Genomic DNA, 23,827 nt, shown 5'->3' with positions numbered 1-23,827 from the left:
CTGTATTAAGCAAGTTCTGGGATTTCCAACTCTTGTGTCACTGAGAGCTAAGCAGAAAGCTTGGCTGGCTGTGGTTCATGTTTGCTTAATTCAGATATGGTGGGTGTTAAAGCCATGAGGAAAAGAAGTTTGAGGGTTAAGTGTCCAAGGAGAAGCAAATGGCATTGAAAGGAATGAACAGGGAATCCAGGTAGATAAGCAATAGTAATGCTGTCCTCCTTTCCAGTGCCTGATTTGCTGTTCTACTTTATCCTCCAGAGAAGACCACCCAGTCCCTTCTTGTCATTGACTTGAAAGTTCCCTCTGTTACCTGAGGCTACATGAGCTGTGTAGCTGACCTAGCATCCCAATGGCTTTTCAGCTTCCTTAGGGCTCTGGAGCAAGGCATTCATGCCTGGAAAAATCCCAAGGTCTAAGGGTGTCATCATCAGCTTTCCCCCACTCAGTGTCTCCTGCCTATGGAGACACAAACCCATCCAACGTTGCCAATGGGAGGAGCTGTTTCAAGGGCTACCTCACTCCCAAATACTGTGACCTGGTGGTGGTGGGGGTGAGGAAGAAGACTCCTTCCTCTCTTTTTCTGTGCTGATGTCTAGCTGAGTGATTTATTATGGTGTCTGGCATCACAATCCCATAGTAGCTTTCAGAAACCATCAGTTTATTGTAGCACAACCCATGTTTTGTTTGAAGCTTCCTGTGTTCACACAGTGACTGTGGAAAATGAGGGTAAGGGCCAAATATGATCCCTGCTTTCTGACCTGATGAATTTGTTGTGTCTTGAATCAATGCATAGGTGAAAGATGAGATCAGCCTTGGTGCTGCACCAAGGCTTCTCAGTTCAGTTTGCAGAGCACCAGGTCGTTTGATGCAGTGACCTGGCAGCAAGAGGCCACAAACTCAATTCTGAGTTCAGCCTGTTGCCCTGTTGAGGGAACTCCAGCAGTTGCTCATCAACATTCTCAAACACAAGTCTCTCATGGTGGGAACTGGTGCATCTTTCTTAAGGTGCTCTGTATAAGAATGTATCTCTGTTTTGCTCTGCTGAAGCCTGCAGCTCCAGCCTGTGCTCTCAGTGTGTGTTTGTGGCACTTAGTTGCAGACAGAGTTAACCACATGAGAATTATGGAAACCCTATGGAGACAGGATAACTCAGCTGGTTTTGTTTGCTTGAAACCTCTCAGCCTCTGATTGTATCATGGATGGAGGTATTTTTAAAGATAACACTTGGCCAACAGTTCCTGAAACCTTAAATTATCCCAGATGAGATGTTGACCAGCACATCCAGGACTTGTTGAGGTTAAGGGCATGAGCTAATAGATTTTTATTGGGATTATTGGCAGAGAAATGTGGCAGGTGAAAAGAGCATCGACTCATAATGTTCATAGCTATGGGATTAAAAGAAAACCCACATCTGTAGAAACCATGAAGAATATTTGGCTGAGCAGCACTGTAATCAGATGCATGTTCAACAGCAGGGTGTTTTCTGCCAGCAGCAGGACCTAGGAGAATTGGTGTCAGACTGCACAGAGTTAAAAGTAATTACACAGTGCAGTGACTTATGGCTGCTCTGTGGTGCTAAAATGTCTTTGTCTGCCCAGATTGTGCAGGATTCAGCAAAGATAGTTCTGGACATAGAGGCAAACTCTGTCCTTGGTGATTTAAAACTGACTAGAGAGATGAAAGACTGGTGAGGAGATGTGTGCAGCACAGCAGATGTGGGGCTTCATCTTTTGTGCTCTAGTGAATTCTGGAAACGCTTGCTCAAAACTCCTCCTTTGCACAAACCAGCCTGACTTGCTCTTTTTCCCCCCTCCACAGAGTACCAGAAGTGAGGGGAAAATGAGGCAAAGGCAGTGTCAGGGCTTTGCCAGGTGTCAGGGGGAAGTGAGCTGTGTAGGGAATTGTATTCCAGAACTGGACAACAAATGCTTTCTAAAAATTGTGTTCTGTTTTTAACACCTACCACGTTTCTCCATTTCCCTTGACCTCTTTTTTCTGGCAGCACAGTCCTGGTTTTGTATCTTCTTTACTTTCTCACAGCCTGGGCACTCTTACCCACGTTTTACTTTGCAGTTTGACTCTCTAATCTCTAATTTCTCCCTTTGATCATGTCACTTTAACCCTTCACTAAATATTTCCCTTTTATTTTCTTACAGTAGCTTTTACCTCTTTCCACTGTGGTACTAGAGAATATCTGTTGCTCTGTACAAACTCCATCAGGGGTTTTGGGAGCATGACCTTTATGAAGGACACAGAGCCTCTAAGTTTTCCTAGATGAAAATACACACCAAGGTGAGCTTGGCATCCTGTTTTGAAGGCTGGCCCATGTCATTGCTTGACATAGACTATAAAAACAGGAGAAATTGTCACTCTTTCCTCAAATGCTCACCTACCCTCCAACAAATTGCAGTGTAGGAACTTTAAAAATAGGATTCCTGTGTGCTTACTTCCAGCAGACTTCCCTGCAGCTGTCTGGGCCAAGTGAGGAGGTGCAAGCACAGAGCAGTCAGAAAACTTGAGCTGAAGGAGGAGGAGAATCTCTGTGCACTGTGAAGAGCTTTGCTGAGCTCACTTATTTATACTTGTGCTGCTGGGGGACCAAGGTGGCCTCTCACTGTGACATGAGTATGTCTGTGCAAATTAGCATGACCAGGCTTATGGTAACAGCTCTGAGATTGGAGTAGAGCTGTTGCAGTGCTGGACCAAGCCTCCTGCCTGGGAGTGACCCTGTTGTACTGCAGCATGTGCTGCTCTCCTGAGCTGCCAGTTGTGAGCATGAGCAAATTAATGGTGTGGTGCTCTGCCAAGTTCTGTAGTAGTCCTGAAGCTATGTGTGCTCCTTGAACAGAATTGTATGTGCAGCAGATGAACCCATCAGAGAAAAAGCAATTCCTTCCAGATCCCTTCTCTGCATCTAGAGATTGTTATGAATGTGATATCATTGTTCTGTGCTTATCTGCCTCTTCATAGCTCTGCTCTGAATGGCTCTGGCATTCAAAGCTCATGTGTCCCTACACAAAGCAGAGCAATTATAGCATGATCTCAATGTGGTTTTCATTACAGCATTAACAAAACATTTCTTATTTATGGGTCTTTCTTGTTGGCAGTTTCTTTAGCTCAGAGAGTGTTCCAGTGTCTTTCTACATTCCTATCTCCCCACAGAATGGGGTTTGAAAGAAAAACTTGGTTTGCAGAGTTGTCACGAGCTGTGGCATAAGAGGAGTTGTCAGCCAGGCTGAAGAGAAATTGTGCTTTGGTGGGTGGTGCAGAGAATTGTGGAGGTATCTTGTCTCATCCCAGGTGACAGAGGGACAGTGGAAGTGCTCATGCTCAGGGTGGCACAGGGCTCCCCATCTTGAGTGGGGTGAGGATGCTCCTGAGGGACCTTATTTGAGAGCAGCCAGACTCCCACCCCAGTTCTGTACCAGTCTAAGTGACCAGAGTCTCCTCTCCTAGGTCAGAGCATTTTGGGATGTGCTTTAGTTGAGTGCAAGCCATGTACACAGGGATAACAGAAGGAAATTGTTAGTCTGTGATGTTGGGAACTTTGGCAAACAACTTTCTCAGCCTTTTCTGGGCTCAAATATTCCTGGTGCTGTGAGTGCACCGATCGGCACCGGCGACACCACAGTGGCAACTGGAAATCCTTGTGCTTCCCTAAACCCTGCTGCAGGGGAGCTGTGCAGGTAGCTGTCAGTCTGCCAGTCAGCTCTTGGAGGAACCATGAACCAAAGGAAAGGCTGCTAATTTTACCTCAGTTACATGGGTAAGAGAAAAGACTGTGATCTGCCTTGATCACCTTCTTTGGGGTTTTGTGCCTCTCTTTTATTGAGGTTTGCTCTTCTGTGTTAAAACATGGTGCATATATTGAGGCTTTTATTATTATAGGTGGGAAGAACTCCAAGTCCTGGCTTGCCAAAAGGTTACACCCTGCTAATGGCAACGGAAAGCAGTTGCTGATGCTGGGAATAATAGGTTTTACAGGCTACAGATAGTTGTTAAAAGGTGTAGGAATGTTGGGTAGCAGATTACTGGAATTTGAGCAGCAGAAAGTACCTTGTTGAAAGGGCACCCACAGAAAACAGATGTATTTCTGTGAGATGCTGATGCCTCAGGGCTGACTGTTTCATTGCTCTTGAATGCAGTGTCCTGTGGGGGGATTTGATACAGTGAGAACCTTATTTTCCTTGATGGAGTGCTTACAGCCACATAGGTAAGGAGCAAATCGTGCCCATTACTGTGGACAGGCTTTCTCAAAACTGAGGCATTGCAGCGTTTCCTGAAGGTGTCCAAGCTCTGAGAGGCAGTGAAGGCCTGGGCATCCTTTCTATAAAGCTGGTAAAGGAGGCAGAGCAATTTCTTCACAGCTGGAGCTGGCTACTGGCCCAACTGAGAACCAAAATCACTTCCTGGGCAGCAGAGTCAGCGACACGGAGCGGAGCGCTCCGCCCCCCGCCTTCCAGAGCTCTTCCACTAGTATTGTCAGCTGAGAGGAATCCAAACCACAAAACTCACATCTTGGCACGAGATCTGGACTTGGGGAGCGTTCAGGCCCATGTCTTACTGCACAGGGACACAGCAAGTTTGTGCTGAAGCAGAGAAGAGCCGTCCTTTCCGATGCATCCTGCAGATACAGATGCAGCAGCAGAGGAGAAGTGTTGTTTTGTTTGGTTTTCCTACATAAGTTTTCCAGGAAGGAGTCAGATGGCCAGAGTTATGCAAACCAAACGCATCTTCCTTTGTTTAGAGCAAAGGAAAATAGTCACTCATTTTTTGTGGTGAAACACAAACATTCTCCAAACAAAATAATCTCTGCCTGTAGCCAGCCTGGCCAGCCATGAGTCCTCTCTTGGGACTCTGAGCCTGATAAAACTTTCTAGAGAGGCATCGACTTTGATGCAAGTTGGGGGTGGGGAGGGAGAGAAAGAGAAACAAAAAGCTAATGAGGTCTAAGTAGAAGGCCTTGCAAAAATTAAGCCAGCTTTTGTTTTAGTGAATGTTGGCACGGGGATGGGATTTCTTCAGCCTTTGCAAAGGAGAACAGAAGACATTGGTCTTCATTCTCCTGGCATGTGTGTGCTGAGAAAATGTCAGAAATTTGTGGGGAGGTAATGATACCTTCATAAATCAGGGTGAGAACAGAACTGCAGGGCCAGGCTCATCACCATGGTGCATCTGCCTTGCCTGTGCCAAATGGGAAACTCCACTGCAAACCATGGTGCCTGTATATGATGCAAGCCCATGGTAACTCCAGTTCCCAGTGCTGTCTTTGTGCAGGTCTTTGCTCTGCAACTCTCTGGCCTAAAAACATGCCTACACTTAACTCTGAACACCTTCTCTGCAGTAGCAAGGAAAAACATCATCCAAGTTTTATCTTTAAGGCCTGTGTCACTGAGCAAGTAATAAATCCCAATATTTAATTGTTTTTCAGATGAGAAGCCTTTTGTAGTGGAAGATACCTACTTACTCTGCCCAGCACCTGTGCTACAAGAAGTTGGCATGTATGTCCTTTCTATATACTCAAATATTTACTGTGTCTGCATTATCTCACCATGTTATATTGGTTTCATATGCATCTGATTTTGACACTGCCCCTTTTGCTTGTTGGGTTCTTGTGCATTGGAGCACAAGGAGGGGAGAGAACACCAACCATGTGAATTAACGTGCACAAGAGGCTTTTCTGAGCATCAGGAGCCCAGGTTCTGGAGGGTGTTATCCAGCAGAGGATGGTGTACCCACTGGTGTGACTTGTCTTGTGGGTTTTTTTCAGGGAAGCAGCTCTGCAAGTCAGTATGAACGATGGTCTGAGCTTCATCTCCAGCTCCGTCATCATCTCCAGCACACACTGTGTAAGTTCTGATGCTTGTGCCTAACAGGATTCAGCAGCAGGATGGTACTTAGCAACAGGTGTTTGTTACACCAGTATTAGGGCTTCCAAGTGGAGTAAGCCTGTGGTGACATACTTTGTGTGTCGCATATGCTGCAGTGTGACAAAGCTCTTGAGCCTTCAGCAAACACCTCAGACTCTGGATCTGCTGTAGGATGCAGACCAGGACTAGCAGCCACTGGTCTGGAGGGGTGTCTATCTGCTGGCCCACTGCACTGTGGACAAGAAGCAGGTCTGCTGGCTTGGTTAGTCTGACATTCTCCACTGAAGAGCTGGTTTATAGCTGGTGTCCTTTGCTGCCAGTAGTGAATTGCTGCACTCAGTCTCTAGTAGAATCGGGCAGAGGACAATGAACCATTTGTAACTTGTGGGATTGCTGAAGATGCTGCTTCTGCTGTATCATGGCTGTTGGGAACAGAGTAGGAATGACTTGTGCAGATGGAGGTGGTGGAGGAATTCACCTGAAGCTCAGTGCAGTGCTTCATGCATCAGCTTATTCAGCTTCAGGCACCTATGGGAAGACCTGTCCTGTACAGGGAATGGTTTAGGCTCTGCTTTACTTCCCCTGTGTCCTGACATAAACTGGTTTTTGGGAAACCAGAGTAGCCTCACCAGAAAGATTTGGAAATCTGTCCATGGCCTGCTTTTCTCCCTGTACATCACATACAGGATAAGCCTGTTCAGTTGGATGACATCTGACTACCAGCAGTCCTCTTTGGCCCACAAAGGCTGATACAGAAGATGAGAAAAGTCTTTTCTGGGTCCTTTTGTGTGATACTTGTTCAACACGGACAAGTTCCTATGTAGAGATGGTTTTCAGAGGGGCTGTATTCCAAAGCTTAGAAGGGAATTGACTTTATTAGGGTTTTTTCATTCAAGTTCCCTTTGTTCCCTGGCAGAAATGACTTTGTACATTGTCAGCAAATAACAGGAATATTTTGCTATGTTTCCTCCTATGAGGCAAGACCTGGGAAAGGATTCTTAGAGACAAATTATTTCTTCCTGATACCCTTTCTTCCAGGAATCACATTATTATTTCTAGGTCATAGGAAATGAAAGGTCTGGTCCTTTTCTGTTGCTTAAATAGCTGTGAGGAAACTTATGAACATCCTGTGCTTCATGGTGGTGCCTACTAACTGATGCCTCCAGACTGGGAAACTGGATTTGCAGTGCAGCTAAGCAGCTGGAATTCAAATCCAGCTCCTCCATCTGACCCTGGATGGATGCAGTGATGTTCAGTGGATGCTTTGAAAATGGTGCTGCAGGCTTTGCTCTTTGAGGAAGTATGAGCAATGGGCATTTTGTCTTTGTAGTGGTGTTTATTGCTTTCTGATTCTTTTTAAAGATGAAACTGTTTACCAAGGCTACAATCCCCTCTTTAATTAAGATTACAAGGGCTCCAGTACTGGAAATACCTGTGTACAAAGAGTTAATTGACTTTGGGCCTGATAGGTCTGTTTGGGAGTCTGCAGCTGCAGTGGGACAGAGAGCTGTGGAATGAAGTGATGGGAACGAGCAGGGAAAAACTAAGCAGTCAGTGCTTTGGCTTTCCTCTCTGTGCTGTATTTCAGAAGTGATTTGGTTTGGAAACAGGTCTGGAGTGTCGTGTTCAGAAAGCTTCCCAGTGCCACCAGCAGTCAGTTAACATGGGAGCCCCACGCTTGCTTGGATGCAGGTGCCTTGAGCCCCAATCTCATTGCTCTCCAGAAATGGCTGTATAGTGGGAGAAGGAACAAAGCAAGGTGTTGACAAGCTTTACAGTTTCATTTCCTTACATAGCTCCACAACAAAACATATGCAACATGTAAGTAATCTGTAAATCCCCATTTTTCCCCTCTATGCAATGCACAATCTGTTCTATGAGCTGCATGTTTTCAAGGACTATTTGGAAGCAATCCAGGGGAGAAAATTCAATTAAGAGCACAGCTGAGGCAGACAGCTACATTCCCAGCAAGTACAGACCAAAAATGAAGTCAGAAAATCAGTCAGACTATGAATGTAGGTGTCTGAAGATCAGGACAGATAGAGCCTAGACACTGAGTTATCTAATAAGCTTTTTATCACCTTAGCTGGCAAACATTTGAGTGTAGGTTTCATGGAAAGGAAATTGGAGCAGTTTCTCTGAGGTTAATAGGGCAAAGCTATTTTATGCCAGCATAGGTCCTGCCCTTTATTTAATATCTGAAGACTCCTAGGAATGAGGCAGCTAAATAAACATCACTTTTATTGAGCAGTGAAAACTCCAGAAGAAAGAAACCACTTTTCATCTTGATCATGAGAGTCACATTTTTGGGGAAGAAACATGGAATCAAAGCCCTCACCTTTTCTACAAGTGCATGGTGGCTTCTCTGCTGTCACTCAGCAAGGGCTGTCTCCTGAGACTGCCAGAGGCAAGGAGGGATGAGTGCTCCTGTGCTCACGTTGTGTTTTCTAACTCCCAGTGCCAGCTGCTGAAAATGGGATACTGGGAATTTGTTTTGCCTTGCCTGGTGCTGTCATTTTTGTCAGGTTGCCAGTTCAAAGTGCTTCTCTCAGGCTGTGCTGCCTTTCACATTCAGAGACTGAGTGTGTGGCAGAAAGTGTTCTCTGTGCCTCTCCCCTTTGGGAACTGGTTTGTGTCTGAGTGCAAGACTGCCCAGCCAGCCCCTCTGGTATGAACTGGCTCCCTCTGGGACCAGACAGAGCTTTTCCTTGGGCCCCAGTTGCTGAGCTGAAGTAATTCTTTGCACTTTTTTCCCCTCGAGGTATAAAATCTGATACGGCATCTCAAAGGAGAGAGGATGTGGGAAGGTTGGGGATGAAGTCATGACTGACATCATCTCCTTAGTCTGAGACTCACTTAACTACATCTCACTTTCTAGCATTAAGTGATCCTACTTGTCAAATCTGTCAACACCACCTTGGACCTCACTGTTTGAACATTGTTTGGGGGGGGTTGGCTTTGTTCAAAGGAGTCACATAGACACCTAAACCAGCCTTAGAGCTTCTCCCTTTGCTTTCAGATCTGGGCACTTTGGAATCCACTTGCCTGGACTTGTCTGGTGCTCTGAGGCACTTCTCATTTTCCTAGCTTTCTGCTTGCTGAAATGTGGGAGGCTTCACAGCTTGCAGCCCCCCCAAAAAAAGTGCAAGGGGTGTCAGAAATTAAACTGCATGGGTTCTGTTGTATTCTGCCTTTTGCTTAATTGCTTCTGCTTTCCAATTTCCAAGTAGAGGCATGACTCTGTATGCTTTTACACCCCCTTTTCTGTGGGACTCAAGGAATTGCCAGTGTAGGTTCCCAAAATTATATTTCCAGAAATGCTTAAATTTGGGGTTTTTCAGTGGGGCTCCAGATGTTTCATTACAGTTCTCCAGTGAAAGGTAATTGATTTTATTTTTCATTTAACAAAAGAAAACAGAAGGTGTGGGAGACTTGTACAGCTGCTTCTGTTGCAGAGCATCTTTCAACTTTTCCATTTAAAAGTACATTTTGGGCAGACTTGGAGTCACATAGAAGTGATCTCAGCTGGATGAGGTGGAGCAAAAAAATCTCCATTTAAAAAAAAAGAATCAAAATTCTTCTCAGTTTGACCCAGTTGGTTTTGAGCCCTGGGTATGAAACAGTCCATAGGAGGTCTTTGGGGATTTTAATTTGCTTTTCTTCCTTTGGATTTTCAGTATGAGTTTTGAGAGGAAGGGTTGTTGATCACACATAGGAGGTTCTTTAGAATGCCTTGGGTAAGTATCAGCCTGGAATTGGCTGAGGCACATTAGCCAGCCCTTGAGTCTCCAGACACAAGGTCTGTCTGAGGCATTGAAGTTTCAGAACAAAGTTTGACTCCCTGACCTCAGGCAGACCCCTTAGTTAAAGGTGGAGTTGGCATCTTCTGGAGATGGTAGAAAACACTGACAGTGGAGCTGTGTGGGACTGCTCAGCCTGCACCTCAGGAGTGAATGGAATACAAGGACAAAACATTAGTAGAGGAGAATTTTTTGGGTGTGAGTCCTTCCCCCACCCTCATGTTAGTTCCTTGGGAACAGTGGTTTTGTAGTTTGTTCCCCTCTTGGCTTTTCTGTTGATGGTTTTCAAGTCTAAAGGGGAAACTTGGTCAGCCAATGCCAGATGCCCTCAAGGTGTCAGAGTGGACATGGGGCTGTCAGGGGTGCACAGTAAAGGCATGCTGGTGAGGGACCAGGGTATTGAGGTTATAAAGCAAGCCTACCCCAGATGATCCCATCCCCACAGGTGGTTGGGGGCAAGAAGAGGCATGTACTTCAGGGGGGAAGAAATTGGGAGGGCTGTGTCCTGCTCCACCTCACAGAGTGCCTGCAGCAGCCCTGCACCTACATAGATGGGGACCAGTGTGTCAGTAAGGGGCTCTGTGGACAAAAAAGGGTTTGCTTGTTGAAGGAATGCAATGATTTTCTCTCTCAAAACCAGGCCAGACATGGGAGCTGTTGTGGCTGGGCAAAGCACTTGTTTGATTCCATTATGGGATGTAGATGGAACCCTCTAGCTTAGGGCAGAATGGTGCTGCATGTACACATCTAGCTTGCTCGTGCCCTCTTCAAGTCAAAGGTTCCACTGACTGCACACCCCAGACTGGGGATTACTGGCTGGCTTCTGGGAAAGCCACAGCCAGTGGCTGGGTTTATTTCAGAAGCAAGAAGGTAACACTGTGTAAATCAGGGACTGCAGACAGAAGTTTAATCCTGCTCCCCACTAACTTACGTATTACCCAGTTAAATGAAGACAGGGCTGTCCTGAGTGTAATTTAGGGTGTTATTTGGCCAGGGCTATGTGACCACTGGCAGCTACCCCAACAGAACAGGGGAATGGCTGGAATGAGTATTCTTAAGGTTTGGAGACAGGGTGCTGTTTATATGCTTAGCTGGGGATGAGATGCCAGCATCTCCAGTATGACAAGGCTCAGCTGGCTAGAAGTATTTGATGAATGGGTCTCTTGGCTTGCTTGCCTTGGAGAGTTACTAATTTATTTCTCTGAAGTTGGCTTTTTTCAATAGCTGTACCTCCTAAATAATGTTTTTCTTTCATTTGAAAGTTCTTGATGGGGGAAGGCACCACCCTCCCCCCCCCCACTTCCATACAGAAGGCAACAAGACTGCATTGTCACTGCATTACCTAAGCAAAGGAGAGCAAAACCCTGCAGGGACATCCAAGAGATTTCTGCTGCTGGCAGAACATACTGAAGGGCAGCCCTGAGTGCTGAAGGCCTGGCACACGTAGGGGCAGGGCGTTGTGTCTAAAGCAATGGCCTTGATGCTGTGGCATCACCCTGGGCCAGAGAGAAGCCATGCTTGCTCCCCTGTGCTCTTCTGCACAGGGAAATCTCTTCTCTATGGAATCCTGTGTGGACTTCTTAAAACCCTTCCTCTCTCCAGCCCTTGGAGTCAGCTGTGACTGCTTGGATGGGGATTTCAGGAGGAGGCTGCTCTTGAAAGCATTCTTTAGGAGGCCTGTGGATGAATCCTGGGCATCTGTTTAGCAACTGGATCCTCCTGTCTGAGTGTGAAGGAGCTGTTTGGTTATAAATAATTTTTAGTTATCAGGACTTGCTGCTCTCTGTCTCTGCTTGAGGCAAATTAGACAGGGGTCCCTTCCTGTGGGGGCAAGGTACCCCCACCCACCTTCTGCTGATGTTCTTTGGTACTTGGCCATTGTCCTGCAGTCACACATAGGGATTTGACCTGCTCCAGGTGCTGTGTAACTGAAGAAGACAAGGACAGATCCTGCCCCTGAAGTGCTGCTGCCTAACTCCTTGCAGCAAGGCTGTTTACTTCAGATGTGACAATGCTCTTGCTGCCAGCCAAGTGCTCTCAGCCTCCCAGAGCCCCAGAAAGGGATCATCATCACCAGGATGGGCTGAGCTGTCTGCTCTGCAGGTAAATGAGGTGCCTTTGTCCTCCCTTGCAGAGGTGTCTCTGCAGAGGCCCAAAGTACCCTGTCAATATTGAATAAAGCCATTGGTGATTACAGTGAGGGCTTCAGAAATGATTGGGCTCATTTAGGTGTGGCTTCAAGCACATGAAGGGTGTATTGTCACACAGTGTGAAAGGCTGACCTGTTGCTGTGATCAGTTTCTTCTCTCTCAGCCTTTAACACTGATTTTTTTTTTAATGTAGGAAAGAGACATTAAAGTAGAAAAACGAATGGTTCAGACAGCCTCCAGTCCCAGTCTGGAAGCTGACAACTTGCACAGCTACAGGTGTTACTGTGTGGTTGCACACTGTACCTTTTATCTGACAGGCCAGAATATCTTCCCTGGGTGGCAGATGATAATTAATGATGAGAATTTAGAAAGTAGTTTCATTTCACTGCTGATGTCAGTAAACCTTTGATAGTTGAAGGCTCTAGGAACTATAGTTTACTCCCTGCTAAGAACAAAACCCTCTTGTGACACCAGAAGTGTATGGCACAGAACCACAAATGCAGTGGGAGCTGAGCATCTGCAGTGTGGTGGTTCAGCCCCAAGCAGTGGCTGAGCACCACACACCACTTGCTCACTCCTGGAGGAGAAACAGAGCCCCTGTGGGCTGGGATAAGGAGAGTTCTCTGACAGAATCACCATGAAAGGGGAACAGTAACAGCCATGAAACAGTAACAGCAAGCTTCATTTACACCCAACAGTAACAGAGTACCTTACTAACCCAACAGTAACAGAGTACTGTGACTGGAGGACTGACCAGACACCCCAGCTGCACTCAGACTGCCCTGGAGGCACCCAGGAGCACCCCTCCCTGACCACCCCTTTTTATGGGGGTGTGATGTCAGGTGGTGTGGAAAACAGCCCAGGTCATCTCAGCTCCCCTGTGCTGGCTGTTTGGGGAGGTGAGCTCTGGCCAGGCCATGCAGCTTCCACCAGTGGTAAGACTGAAAACAAAGTGTAGCACCAGTTTCATATTCAGAGTTGCCCCACATCAGGCATTAGTGGTGTGAACACTGTGTGTCTTGCTTTCATTTGCACATGTTAATGCCTGGGAGGGGGTGAACACTGCAGTGTTTTTCCCAGTGCTTGAAAAAGAATTAGCAAGTGATGGCTGGTAGGGTTGGGGAGCTCTTAAAAGGGATTTACTCCTGTTCCCATGTCAGGAGTTTGAAGAATTGTAAGAGGGAAAGTATTAAACACTGCACAGTGACCGTGTATGCATGCAGATGTGCACAGAGCAGGTCTCACACCCAGCCTTGTCAGGAAAGGGAAGGTACAATAGAGGAAATAATTTACAAGGTAGTGTTTAGAGGCAGGAAGCCAGTCCCACTTTGTGGACTGGATGGATGCTGCCAAGTTCTTCAGTGCAAAAAGAGAGCATCTCGGAGAGAAGCCAGGATGGGAATTGAAATGAGTCTTTGTTCATTTTCTAAAGTGCTCCCAGAAGAGGAAAACTCACTAACAACCTCTTGCACTCTCAAGACTCCAAACTGGAGGGGAAGTGAAAACTGCAGGGCTGCAGTGACCAAGTAGAACAGGTCCTCCTGGGCAGCTCTGGATGGAAAGATCAAGGAGCATCGCTGGTGGTACCGCTGTGCTCCCTGTGTTGCCCAGTGAGAAGCAGATGGTGCTGCTTTGTGAGAAAGTGAGACAGTGGAGGTACCCACATGGGCTGGGAGAGCATTTCTGTGGCAAGAGATGAGACTTGCCTGAGATTGCCATTGGTTGAAACTCATGTTTATCTGCCATGTGTCCCCAGCCCCTAATGGCTGCCTTCCCAGGTAACCCCCTGCTCCTCCAGGAGGAGGGCTGGGGGAGTTAGCTTTGCAAAAAGGAACACCTTCCAGCTGAAAAGGGACATGCTGGGTCAGGACAGCGACTGTGTTTGGGGGGCATGTGCAGTGTCTAAACTGGGCTTGCCCTTGCCAGCTTAGGTCCCAACCAGTACCAGTAGATTCCAGCCCTTCCTTACCCATGATACTGGTGCTCCAAACCCACTCTTGGATGGGAATCAAGGTGATTAAGCACATGCCAGGCAGCTAGCCCTTCTACAGTCCATGAAAGGATTTCAGATTTTGGAAACTAGAGGAGAGCTCCTGGAGAGCAGTAGGGCCAAGCTGGTCCTTGGCTGTGGAGAAGGGGCTTCTGGAAACACTATGTGTGGAAGAGGATGGATGCAGTGGCTTATTGCATCTGGCAGCAGCTCAGGGCAAGAGAAGGTTTTGCACAGGTGGGTCAGAGAACCAGTTGTAATGAAGTGGTTGCCTTGGTGGCAACCATTAGTAAATGGTTTGGAATGGTGAGGTGGCAGGTGGAGAGCAGCCCTTTCATTCTGGAAAGGGATCGTCCCTCTGGTCTCACATTTCCAGTGGCAAGGGTGCAGGACCCACTGAAGTCAGCTAAGGAGGGGAGCTTGGTCTCTAACCTCAACAGGTTTTGCATTTGACTAAAGGAGGTGGCTGTACTGCCACTGCTTTACTACATCTAGTAAGTAACCCTGGATTTCTTCCTGTGGCTGTTTGAAAGACATAAGAAATTTGCACCTTGGAGTTAAACAATAGCAGCTGGATTTGATCTTTAACTATGGGGAAAGGTTAGAAAAGCAAGAAAAGCACTGCAGGCTTGGAGTAAAAGCTGATGATGTCCTTCCCTGAAGGACTTTTTTATTCACAAGGAATGTAATTCATCCTGAAGTAGGGTTTTTTCACTTGTGACTTTGTGCACAATTAAGGCTCTGCTAGTTCCCACTGTTCCCAAGCCTGGAGGCAATTAAAAGTGCATTCACTACTGCAGCACCAGAGGCTTTATGAAGCAGCAGAGGAGATTTAATGAGCACTTTCCTAAGCCCTTGACCTGGATGTTATTAGCTGAGGTATTGCTTTGTGGGAGCTCTAAGGTATAGGATATCAGGTTTGTTTCTGAAAGAAATTGCTCTTAAATGCTCTGTGCTGTGAGTGGAATGGGCAGTGAATGTTCTAGGTAACACAGGGTTAAATGCACAGGGATACTCACTCCAATATTGCTCCATGGGCTGGTTTATAATGCCCTTAAGTGTGGTAGGCATCTTACAAACAGCATGTTCCTATGGTTTGGAAAGTAGGGATTCACAAAGGAGACCAATAAGTTGTTGGGGTGGGAGGGGGGACAGGCACAGAATCACAGAATGGAAGTTTTGAAAAGTTTTGATTTGGAAACATCAGAATCACTTGTGGATATGCAGACTCTTTTCCTGGGACCAGGTGGATGTCAACTACCAAATAGGTGCTCCAATCTCTGTGCTCATGCACCCCTCTAGCAGCAAAATCCCATTTAGTATCTAAGTTGAAACAGCACTTTGTTTCAAAGTGTTTTATTGGATTGAAATGTTTTCCTGTTGAAAATGTGATTTCAATTTAAACTGAGTTTAGGAAGGAAAACTATCCCAAACATGTCTTGTTGTGTGAGTTCAGGTCATGCTGGTGTGCTCTTAACCTTGTCAGGCTCATGGGCAAGCTGCCTGTAGTGGCCTCTGAGGAGCTTCTCCTGCTCAGCCTACAGAGGGTCAGCTCAAGGAAGGTGCTCCTGAGATCCTTTTAAGTGCTAATTAATTGCCATGGATCTCATAAACATGCAAGAAGCAAAACCAGAGCTGTAGCATGCTGTTTTCCTTCCTTTCCTGCCTTGCAGAGCAGTAAACCCAAACCAAGCCAGAAGTGGTTGCTGTTAGGACAAAGTCTAATGCCACAGAATTCTATCGGCTGCTGTTCCAGTTGCCATTCGCCTCCAGATGTGGATTTAACATCCTTATTAAGCACTGCCTGCAGGCAGAAATGGAAACCAGAGCCACTGCTTAGGAGGTTTTGTTGTTTAGCTGCAAGAGTTGGGGGACAAGAGGTGGCTGTTGCAGAGCAGGAGCTCCTCAGTCGGAAACACCTACAGCCAAAAGTGTGCGGTCGGTGGGGTGGAGGAAGCACTGAAGCTCTGCTGGCATTGCTTTAGTGCAAGTGTTTGTGCAGATCACACCTACAAGAGAGCACTCTGCCTTTGGGCTAGCTGATTTCAGGCCTGTGGTGTCCCAGCCATGAAGCCAAGGCTCATGCACTCCCTTCCATGAAAAACCTGGGGTCTGAGGAGATGCTCTGGCCTCTGCCTGTAGCTGTAAGGTGTGGCTATCTTATCTGCAATTAGAGTGCTGAAAGCTTGGGGTTAAGAGGCCCTGCTGCCTTTGATCTCTGCTGCTTCCTGCTCTCAGGCTGTTAAAATCTGACACCTGAATTTTGATGACTGATGGGTAATGTTGTGACTCGTAGAGACCTGAGCAGATGTGTGGTGGTGTGAGGTCTTACCACTGCTTTTAGGTTTTGGTTCAGCAGTGGTCTGGAGCTTTGTATCAGAAACAGCAGCTGGAGCTGGAGTGTTCTACCAAACCAGATGGGATGTCCCAGGGAGGTAGAAAACCAAAGAGGAGGACAGAGGCCTTGGGAGCACAGGAATGCTGCATGGGGGAGGTGCCTGCCATCTGAAGACTGCTGAATCCCACCCCTGATGGAGAGTGCCAGCGTGCAGGGTTTCATCATGTTGTGGTTTTATAAGCTGTCCCATCAGATGCTGTGGTACTCGATTCAGGACCCCAGGTACCATGCCTTACTGGTGGGGCACTGGCCAAACACCAACTCCACCATTAGTTCTTACCTGCCAGTCAGAAGTCCTGTGAGCAGTTAGGATTAACTGGAAACTTTAAAGTATTTCTTCTGAAGGAGTTCAACTTGTTTTCATCAGCATAAACACAGCAACTGGGGGTTACAGAACTGTTTTCCCTGCCCAAAGATCTCTCCTTGTGATGGAGGGAGTAAGGATTGCTTCTCCTTCCTGCTCTGTTTTGGAATGGGAACTCTTCAGGACAAGGGTTGTCTCTTGCTCTGGCTCCACTCAGCATGTGGTGAAGGGAGGCTTCTCTGGTATTTATATTGGGCTGTAAAGCAAATAACACAAGATGCTGGAGATGCCTTTTCTAAGTGGGCTCTTACCTCCTTTTCTGCTCTGGAGGGAATCAGATCATTGCCAGAGGGACAGCTCATTTCACAGCACAGTAAACCTGGAAAAAGGAGCTGAGGACACCTATATGGGGTGACTTGGATGAGGTGTTCCTTGCTCCTGTCCCCTGCTGAGCTTGGCTCCCACTCAAGCAGCTTCCCATGGACAGGGATCAGAGGGGCTCACACGGCAGAACGGTGCGTTCAGTGAGCTTTCATTTCCTTTCAGAAATTAGGTGGGATTGTTCCTCTTATATTAAAAATTCCCCTGCCTGATAAAATAAATGATGGCCATCCATTTCTGTTGCTGTGATGGGAAAGTCCTTGAAAGAGTTGGGCAGAAATGGAGAGAGAGAGGTTCCTTCACAGTAAAAGCTGCCTGAGTGTCCCTGGTGTGAAAAGGCAGGGTTGTCCTTTGTCATCCTCTCCCCCTTTGATATAGAGATTTTTTCCCTTCTCCCCAGGGAGAGGATTTTGGACACTTATCAAAACTGTGCTCAAGTTTTTCATAAGGGTTTTGAAAAGCACCTCATTCTTTTCCTTCCAACACCTCTGGAGCCTTTCAGCATGTTATTGCTCTTTCTGCTTGGAAAATGTAAGACAGAGATTTTTTTCCTAATGTATGGATGCTGGACTGGGATACAGGAGCTGCTCCCATCTTCCCTGTCTCAGGAGTGACATGCACTGTGCTTCTCCTCAGTGCAAAGCACCTCAGGTTTAGCAGCGATGAGTATTATTGGTTGTTACTCTAGAGTCACCCTGAAGTGAACCTTGATCCTATGGCTGGCTTCACACTCCTCTTCCCAGTTCTTGGCAGCATGGATGTTGCTGTGCTCCTAGCCCTGAAGCAGCAGTGACAGCAGCTCTCCAGCCTGCCCTGGAGGTGATGTCATGGGGCTGCATGACAGCCTTAAGTCCTCTGCTGCAGTTATAGCTGGGCAGGCTCCCAGGAGCTCTTCTGCACAGCCCAGGGCCCTGAGGCTCCCTGCAGTCTGAGGGAACGAGGGTTCTGATGGATGAGAAACTCCCCACAAGCCAGCAGTGGCTCTTGCAGCTCCAAAGGGTGATGGGATCCTGGGCTCCATCAGCAGGGGGGTGGCAGCAGGGACAGGGAGGGGATTGTCCCTCTCTGCTCTGCCCTCCCCAGCTGGAGTCCTGTGTCCAGAGCTGGGGCCCAACACAAGGAAGATGTGGGGCTGTTGGAGAGGGGTCAGAGGAGCCACGGAGATGCTCAGAGGGCTGGAGCAGCTCCCCTATGGAGAGAGGCTGAGGGAGCTGGGCTGGCTCAGCCTGGAGAAGAGAAGGCTGTGGGGGGACCTCATTGCAGCCTTCCAGTCCCTGAAGGGAGCAGAGGAACAGGAGGGGAATCAGCTTGTTACAGGGCAGAGACTGGCAGGACAAGGGGGATGAAGTGAAGCTGAAGGAGGGAAGGGGGAGAGGAGATATCAGGGGGGAAGTTCTTTGCAGAGAGAGTGGTGAGGGGCTGGAACAGGCTGCCCAGAGAGGGGGTGGATGCCCTATCCCTGGGGGTGTTCAAGGCCAGGTTGGCTGGAGCCCTGGTCATTTTTCTATGATAAGGAGCTTGTTTGCAGGAGTAGTGACTGCAGACCCAGATTAAATGCTGTCTTTAGGCTTCTTACTTTCCAGTGAAGTCTGCAGGAGTCAGGATTAAATCCTTTTCCTGAAGCCAAGCACTTGATGCATATATTTCACACAGGCCCATCCCTCTCAGGCACAGCATGAAGTCAGCACATTCAAACACGTGCTTCAAGTTAAATCCCCTTCCTTACTGCTGTGGTAACAGGCATGGGTGCTGCCCACCTCCCTCTCCCTATAAATCACTACTGCATTCATTTGTCAGCCATGCTACATGGGCACATTCATTAGATGCATTTAGTACTTCATTCATCACCCCCTGAGTAGTCAAAGCTTGTGAGGGTCTGTGTTGGGGTGGTTATTCCAGGTTACCTTTCTGGGATGGCTGATGTATGTATACTGTGAATGCTGGTGCAATGAAGTGGGAGACTAGGAAATAAAATCTTGAATATAGTAAGATTGGAAAAACTAAACCAACACCAAACACAAGAAAAAAATGCCCATCTGAGGACTGGTAGTATATTTTTTTTAAAGCCAGAGAAATTAGCCCCAGTTCCACTGAAAGGCCAGTGAACTGATTTATGTTAGAAGCATTGAGGGTGTCTAAAGTGAAATAGGGGGGCTTCAAATCACAGTTTCTGTCTTTGCTTTGTGTCTCTGCAGGGATTGCCTACGTGCTTCCTGGGGCAGAATTTTAGGAGCTTGGTTTTAGGTAGGAATCTCAGCAGGGGATAGCAAGAGAACGCTGGAGGATGAGTCACTCCCTCTGTGGTGTGTCCATAGCTGGAGTGGTCATCCCTGTCCCCTGGCTATTGATAACACATGGGTGCACCTACTTTATGCTGACCTGAGTTCCACAACAATCCCTCACCCAGTGAGGGTGAGGGAGCCCTGGGACAGGCTGCCCAGGGGGTGTGGAGTCTCCTTCTCTGGAGAGATTCCAGCCCCGTCTGGACACCGACCTGTGTGCCCTGTCCTAGGGACCCTGCTTGGGCAGGGGGTTGGACCCGATGGGCTCTGGAGGTCCCTTCCAACCCTGATAACTCTGTGAATACACATCCACCCACCCACCCCATGTATGAGGAAATGCCTCCAACATGTCCAAGTTCAGATTTCCTGATATCTTTGTATCTTACAGGATCTTCCAGAGTTTGTTTTCCATTGCACTTCAACTGCCAGCAATATTTGTAGCGGGTTTTTGTCCTCGTTGGACTCTGGCAGGGTACAGGAGGCACAAGGGACATGCATGGCAGAGTTTTAACATGTCAGATGTGTACCAGGGGGGAAGGTCATTTAAAGAGCCTGCTCTTTTTCACATTGCTGTTTCTTGATGCCAAAGCAAGGCATTTCAAAACGCTGACTCTGGGCATCATCTAGGTCTTCAGCAGCTGTCAAGAAGCAAGTGGCCAACATCTCACACTTGGCATCCTGATGGTACCTTAGCTGTCTGGCTTTTCTCAGCCCTTCTGGTGTAATGGAGTTTCAGGGTGTTGATCTCCCTGTGGGTATCAGCACCACAGATTTTTCAGCGTGGGAAGTTCAGATGAATCCCTGTGGGACAGTAGTTCTGCTTTGGGACAAGTCTGGGTATTTTGGGTGCTAACCATGTTTTGTCTCCATATATATTTTTAATGGAAAATTCACTGTTTTGGTGTTAATATTTTCTTTTTTTTTTCTTTTTTAAAATTTTTTCCTGTAAATTAGAAGCTGTTTTTCAGGTCTGAATCAACTCTTATTCACTAAGAGTTAAACACAGCTCATTGACTTATTCCCTGGGTCAGTGTTTCCATGAGCATTCATATTGTCCTTCCAAATTTTGATTTAAAAAAAAAAAGGAAAAGGAATGAAAACAGACATTTCAAAGGCTTCAGCCCTTTTTAACCAGCTATAAGACTGGGAGAGAGATTTCAAAATGTCAGTGGAATTTTTGCAAACTGTTTTAGCAGGCATATTTTCCTCCTTATTTTATTCAGCTTGGATAAGTGGTGGTTTGTATTTAAGCAGAGTTCTAGCTGTCTAAAACCCACGGATGGTGCACAGAATGATAGCTAGATTCCAGCAGGAACTGAGAAAATGAAGATAAACCAAACCAAAAGCAGAGTTCAGGCCACTCTGGGTGAGAATAGTAGGATTTATTGTGTCCATAGGCTTTGTCCTGGTCTGACTTGCCTGGGTTTCCTCCAAGCCTGGTTTACAGCAGTGACAGGACAGAGCAGATGAAGATGGAGTTTGTAGCTTTTCATTAGCAGTTTCAGTTTGACACTTTATAGCTATGGCTGAGCCCAGAAAATTCAGTTTATATTCACCTGGAACACCTTGATGTTTGTTCAAATACAGGAAAAAGAAGGAATCCAACCAGGATTCTCTTTTTTTTTTGAAGGTGATGGTGGTCTGGTTTTGATATCAGATGAGGGCTTGTTCCTCCAGACTTGCCAGGCAACGCTGGCTGTAGCAGGAGGCATTACCTGAGTGAGAAATATAACATTTGGCAAATCTAAACCTTTTAAGTGCTGTGGACTGTTTTGCTGCTGTGATACACACAATACCAGCTGGCTGCATCAGCTGCCTTGCAGAGAAACACATGTGTCAGGGCAACCTAAACAGAGTCTTTACAGATTGTCTGGGGGTGGGGGAAGCAAAAATTCTGCTTAAAAACCTCTCCAAAATCCCCATAAAACAGTTAAAAGGCCACTTTAATTTGTTTCAATACAGGGGCAGAAAGGGCAGACAACAATTAGATGTAAAAAGCCTCATTTCTTCTACAGTTTCACAGCAGCAAAGAGCTGGGATCACATTTTCTAAGGTTTTGAGGATCAGCAGGTTCCATTTTGCAAATGATGGATGTGGCTTTACGCTGCCTGTCCAGAGGAACAGCACCAAACATACCTCTTCATCTTCTCCAAGGAGCTTTTATTTTGTGTTGGGGTCCAAGTTCCATTTCCAGAGGTGCCTTTGGGTGAATTCTTCTCCCGTGTGGACTACTTCTCTTTTGTTTCCAAGTGTCAAAGAGCAGGTTGTCTTGATCCAAGTTCTCCAGAAATTCCTTCTACACCAGAAAAGAGTTTGGAAACTCTTTCAACCTGATTGTTTTTTCCATTACTCTCCCCATTATGGTATGATGGGAGATCATCTGGCCATTGAATTACAGTGACTTAAGCAGACACCCAGTTCTCCCATCCTACAGGTCAGTCTGCTCTTGAATGCATCCTTCATCTGGCATTCTGATCTCCACACTGGGTGGGGTTTTTTAACTGTCTGGTTCTTGCATCAAGAACATCTCAAACAGGCTTAAGTCAGGACTGGCTGCTTGCTTATCTCAGGCTAGAATGATAGTGGGGAGGAGTGGTACAGGGAGGTTGGCATGCCTCAGGAAGCCAAGAACATCTGGTTTGATTAAATCTAAACAAGAAATAATGTATGGTTGGGTTCAATTGCTGTACTGGGCTGCCTTGTGCAGCACTTTGCATTGTTAATATCAGAATTGCAAATGCCTTTTTAAATGGGGGAATTCTCCCAGCTAGAGAGGAAATGGATCTGCTTGAATGAATGGCTTCTGACATGGAAAAACCCTGTATCCTGTTGGGACAAGGGGTATGTTCAGATCTCTTTGAAAAGAAAAGCTCATGGCAGAGCTACCCTGACTCAGCACTGCTAAGATGAGCGAGGTGACCTTAGCTTTGGACCCACAGAGATCTTGCTTCAAGTTCTGTTTGGAGTAAACTTTAATTATAACATCACTTTCAAGTTTATTCTGTGAGAGAGGAAAAAAACTGCAAAGAAAGGAGAATGCTTAAACTGCAATTAAACATTCTGTCCTGAGCTCTTTTTCAAATATATATATTTTTAATTTTCTTTTCAGGCATTACAATACCCTGAGCACTGTTGTGTTAGTTTTGATGTGAAGGGAAATAATTCCCTAGGAAGGGATCTAGAGCTCTTTGCTCTGTGGGGGGAGCAGCTGCCACTGCATTTTGTCTGGGAAATAACTGGAGTATGGGAATGGCTGCTGGGACATGTGCTCACCTGGAAGCAGGGTGCCCAGGGAGGTGCTGGGGAGAGGGGAGTTGTGTCAGGGGTGCTCACGTGCTCTGTGTGTTTCTCTTCCAGTCCGATGGGACCATCCTGGCTATCGCTCTGTTGATCCTTTTCCTCCTGCTGGCGCTGGTTCTTCTCTGGTGGTTCTGGCCCCTTTGCTGCACAGTGGTAAGTGACAGCAATCCTCAACACAGAACAGCAATTCAGTGTTGCCTGGATGTAAGAAACGAGTGGGAAGGAGGCAAAGCTTTCCAGTAAGAAGGAGCACAGGACTGGTCATTGAACAAGAGGCGTTTCTTCCATCCCTGGCACTGTTCTGTGGCTCTTGTTTCATCTGCCAGACCTTGGGATTTACAAAGGTCATGAAACAGCAATGTTGCTAACAGACAGACATTCTCAGGAGCCTTTTAGCCTTTTATTGGTAACAAAATGGCAATGGTTTGCAGAAGCCTGTTAGTTGCCATGCCATTCCACAAAGGAATGGCTTTGAGGGGATTTTTGAACCCCAGTGTCAGCATCTCACTGCTGGAGGGCTCCTCTTAAAGGCAGGCCTGCTGAACCCAGGCTGCAGTCCTTGTTCTGCTCCTAGTACACAGAAAAAAACATTTCTAGCTGCAAATTTTTCCAAGATTAACTTTGCTCCTGCCTCAGCATGTCCAAAAAGCTCTTTGAAGTAGCCAAGTGACATTTCCAGTAGCAGTATGACTGTGCTTCACGGGGCATTATCCTTGCTCCATGGTTTGTCATAAAAGGTTCTGAGTGGTTAATAAGCACAGTCACTGGGTTAATAATTAAGAAAGGCAGAGAGAAGGCAGGAGAAAGCAGTGGAGAAGGAAAAGGTTGAGGGAGGCAAGGAGGAAATGACAGGCCTGGGGACAAGCTCTGCTCCCACGTGTGCCCGTGGTGTTTGTCTGAGGGGACCGGTCACACCATTGTACATCTCTTCTGCTCAGCCCTGGGGCTGCCTATCCCAGTGAAGGTCAGGGCAAAGGCTGGTTGTTGGGGAATGTACAATAGAGTGAAGCTCTGCTCTTGCTTTGTGGTCCTGTTTGTGCTGCAAACACAGAAGAATTAGGGCTGGACAAATGTCAGCAGTATTGGAGTCTGTGTTTGGTGACTACATGTGATGTTACAGATGCTTTTTTAAAGACTCCCCAAACTGGCTGCATTTTCAGTGTCACTAGAGCTATTCCTGATTTTAAATCACTTACCCAGTGTTGTAAATTTACCCCATGTCTTACCAAACCTACAATATGGTGCTTTGGAGGAGCAGTCCCATTTGAGGATGAGTCCTTTGTGTTCAGATGTATTTCTCTATCCAGAACAAGGATGAAAATGTTGCAGGAAAAAAATCTTAGTTGTCTCTT

The 23,827-nt window shown here is 46.7% G+C and overlaps 1 protein-coding gene across 1 annotated transcript in view; it reads left to right on the top strand.

Moving 5' to 3' along the window:
- Positions 1 to 23,827, top strand: part of ANTXR1 (ANTXR cell adhesion molecule 1) — a gene marked incomplete at both ends in the record, with an annotated part of 98,014 nt that overhangs the window by 32,913 nt on the left and 41,274 nt on the right. Inside the window, 3 exons of the mRNA XM_084273938.1 lie at positions 5,432 to 5,501; positions 5,771 to 5,849; positions 22,533 to 22,628. Of these exons, the coding sequence (XP_084130064.1) occupies positions 5,432 to 5,501; positions 5,771 to 5,849; positions 22,533 to 22,628 (245 nt within the window). The remainder of the gene's footprint in view (positions 1 to 5,431; positions 5,502 to 5,770; positions 5,850 to 22,532; positions 22,629 to 23,827) is intronic.

Source organism: Gallinula chloropus, assembly GCF_964237585.1.
Source record: "Gallinula chloropus genome assembly, chromosome: 21".
Taxonomy (NCBI): Eukaryota; Metazoa; Chordata; class Aves; order Gruiformes; family Rallidae; genus Gallinula; species Gallinula chloropus.
The sequence above is the reverse complement of the archived record's forward strand: the minus strand, read 5'-3'. Positions and strand labels throughout refer to the sequence as shown.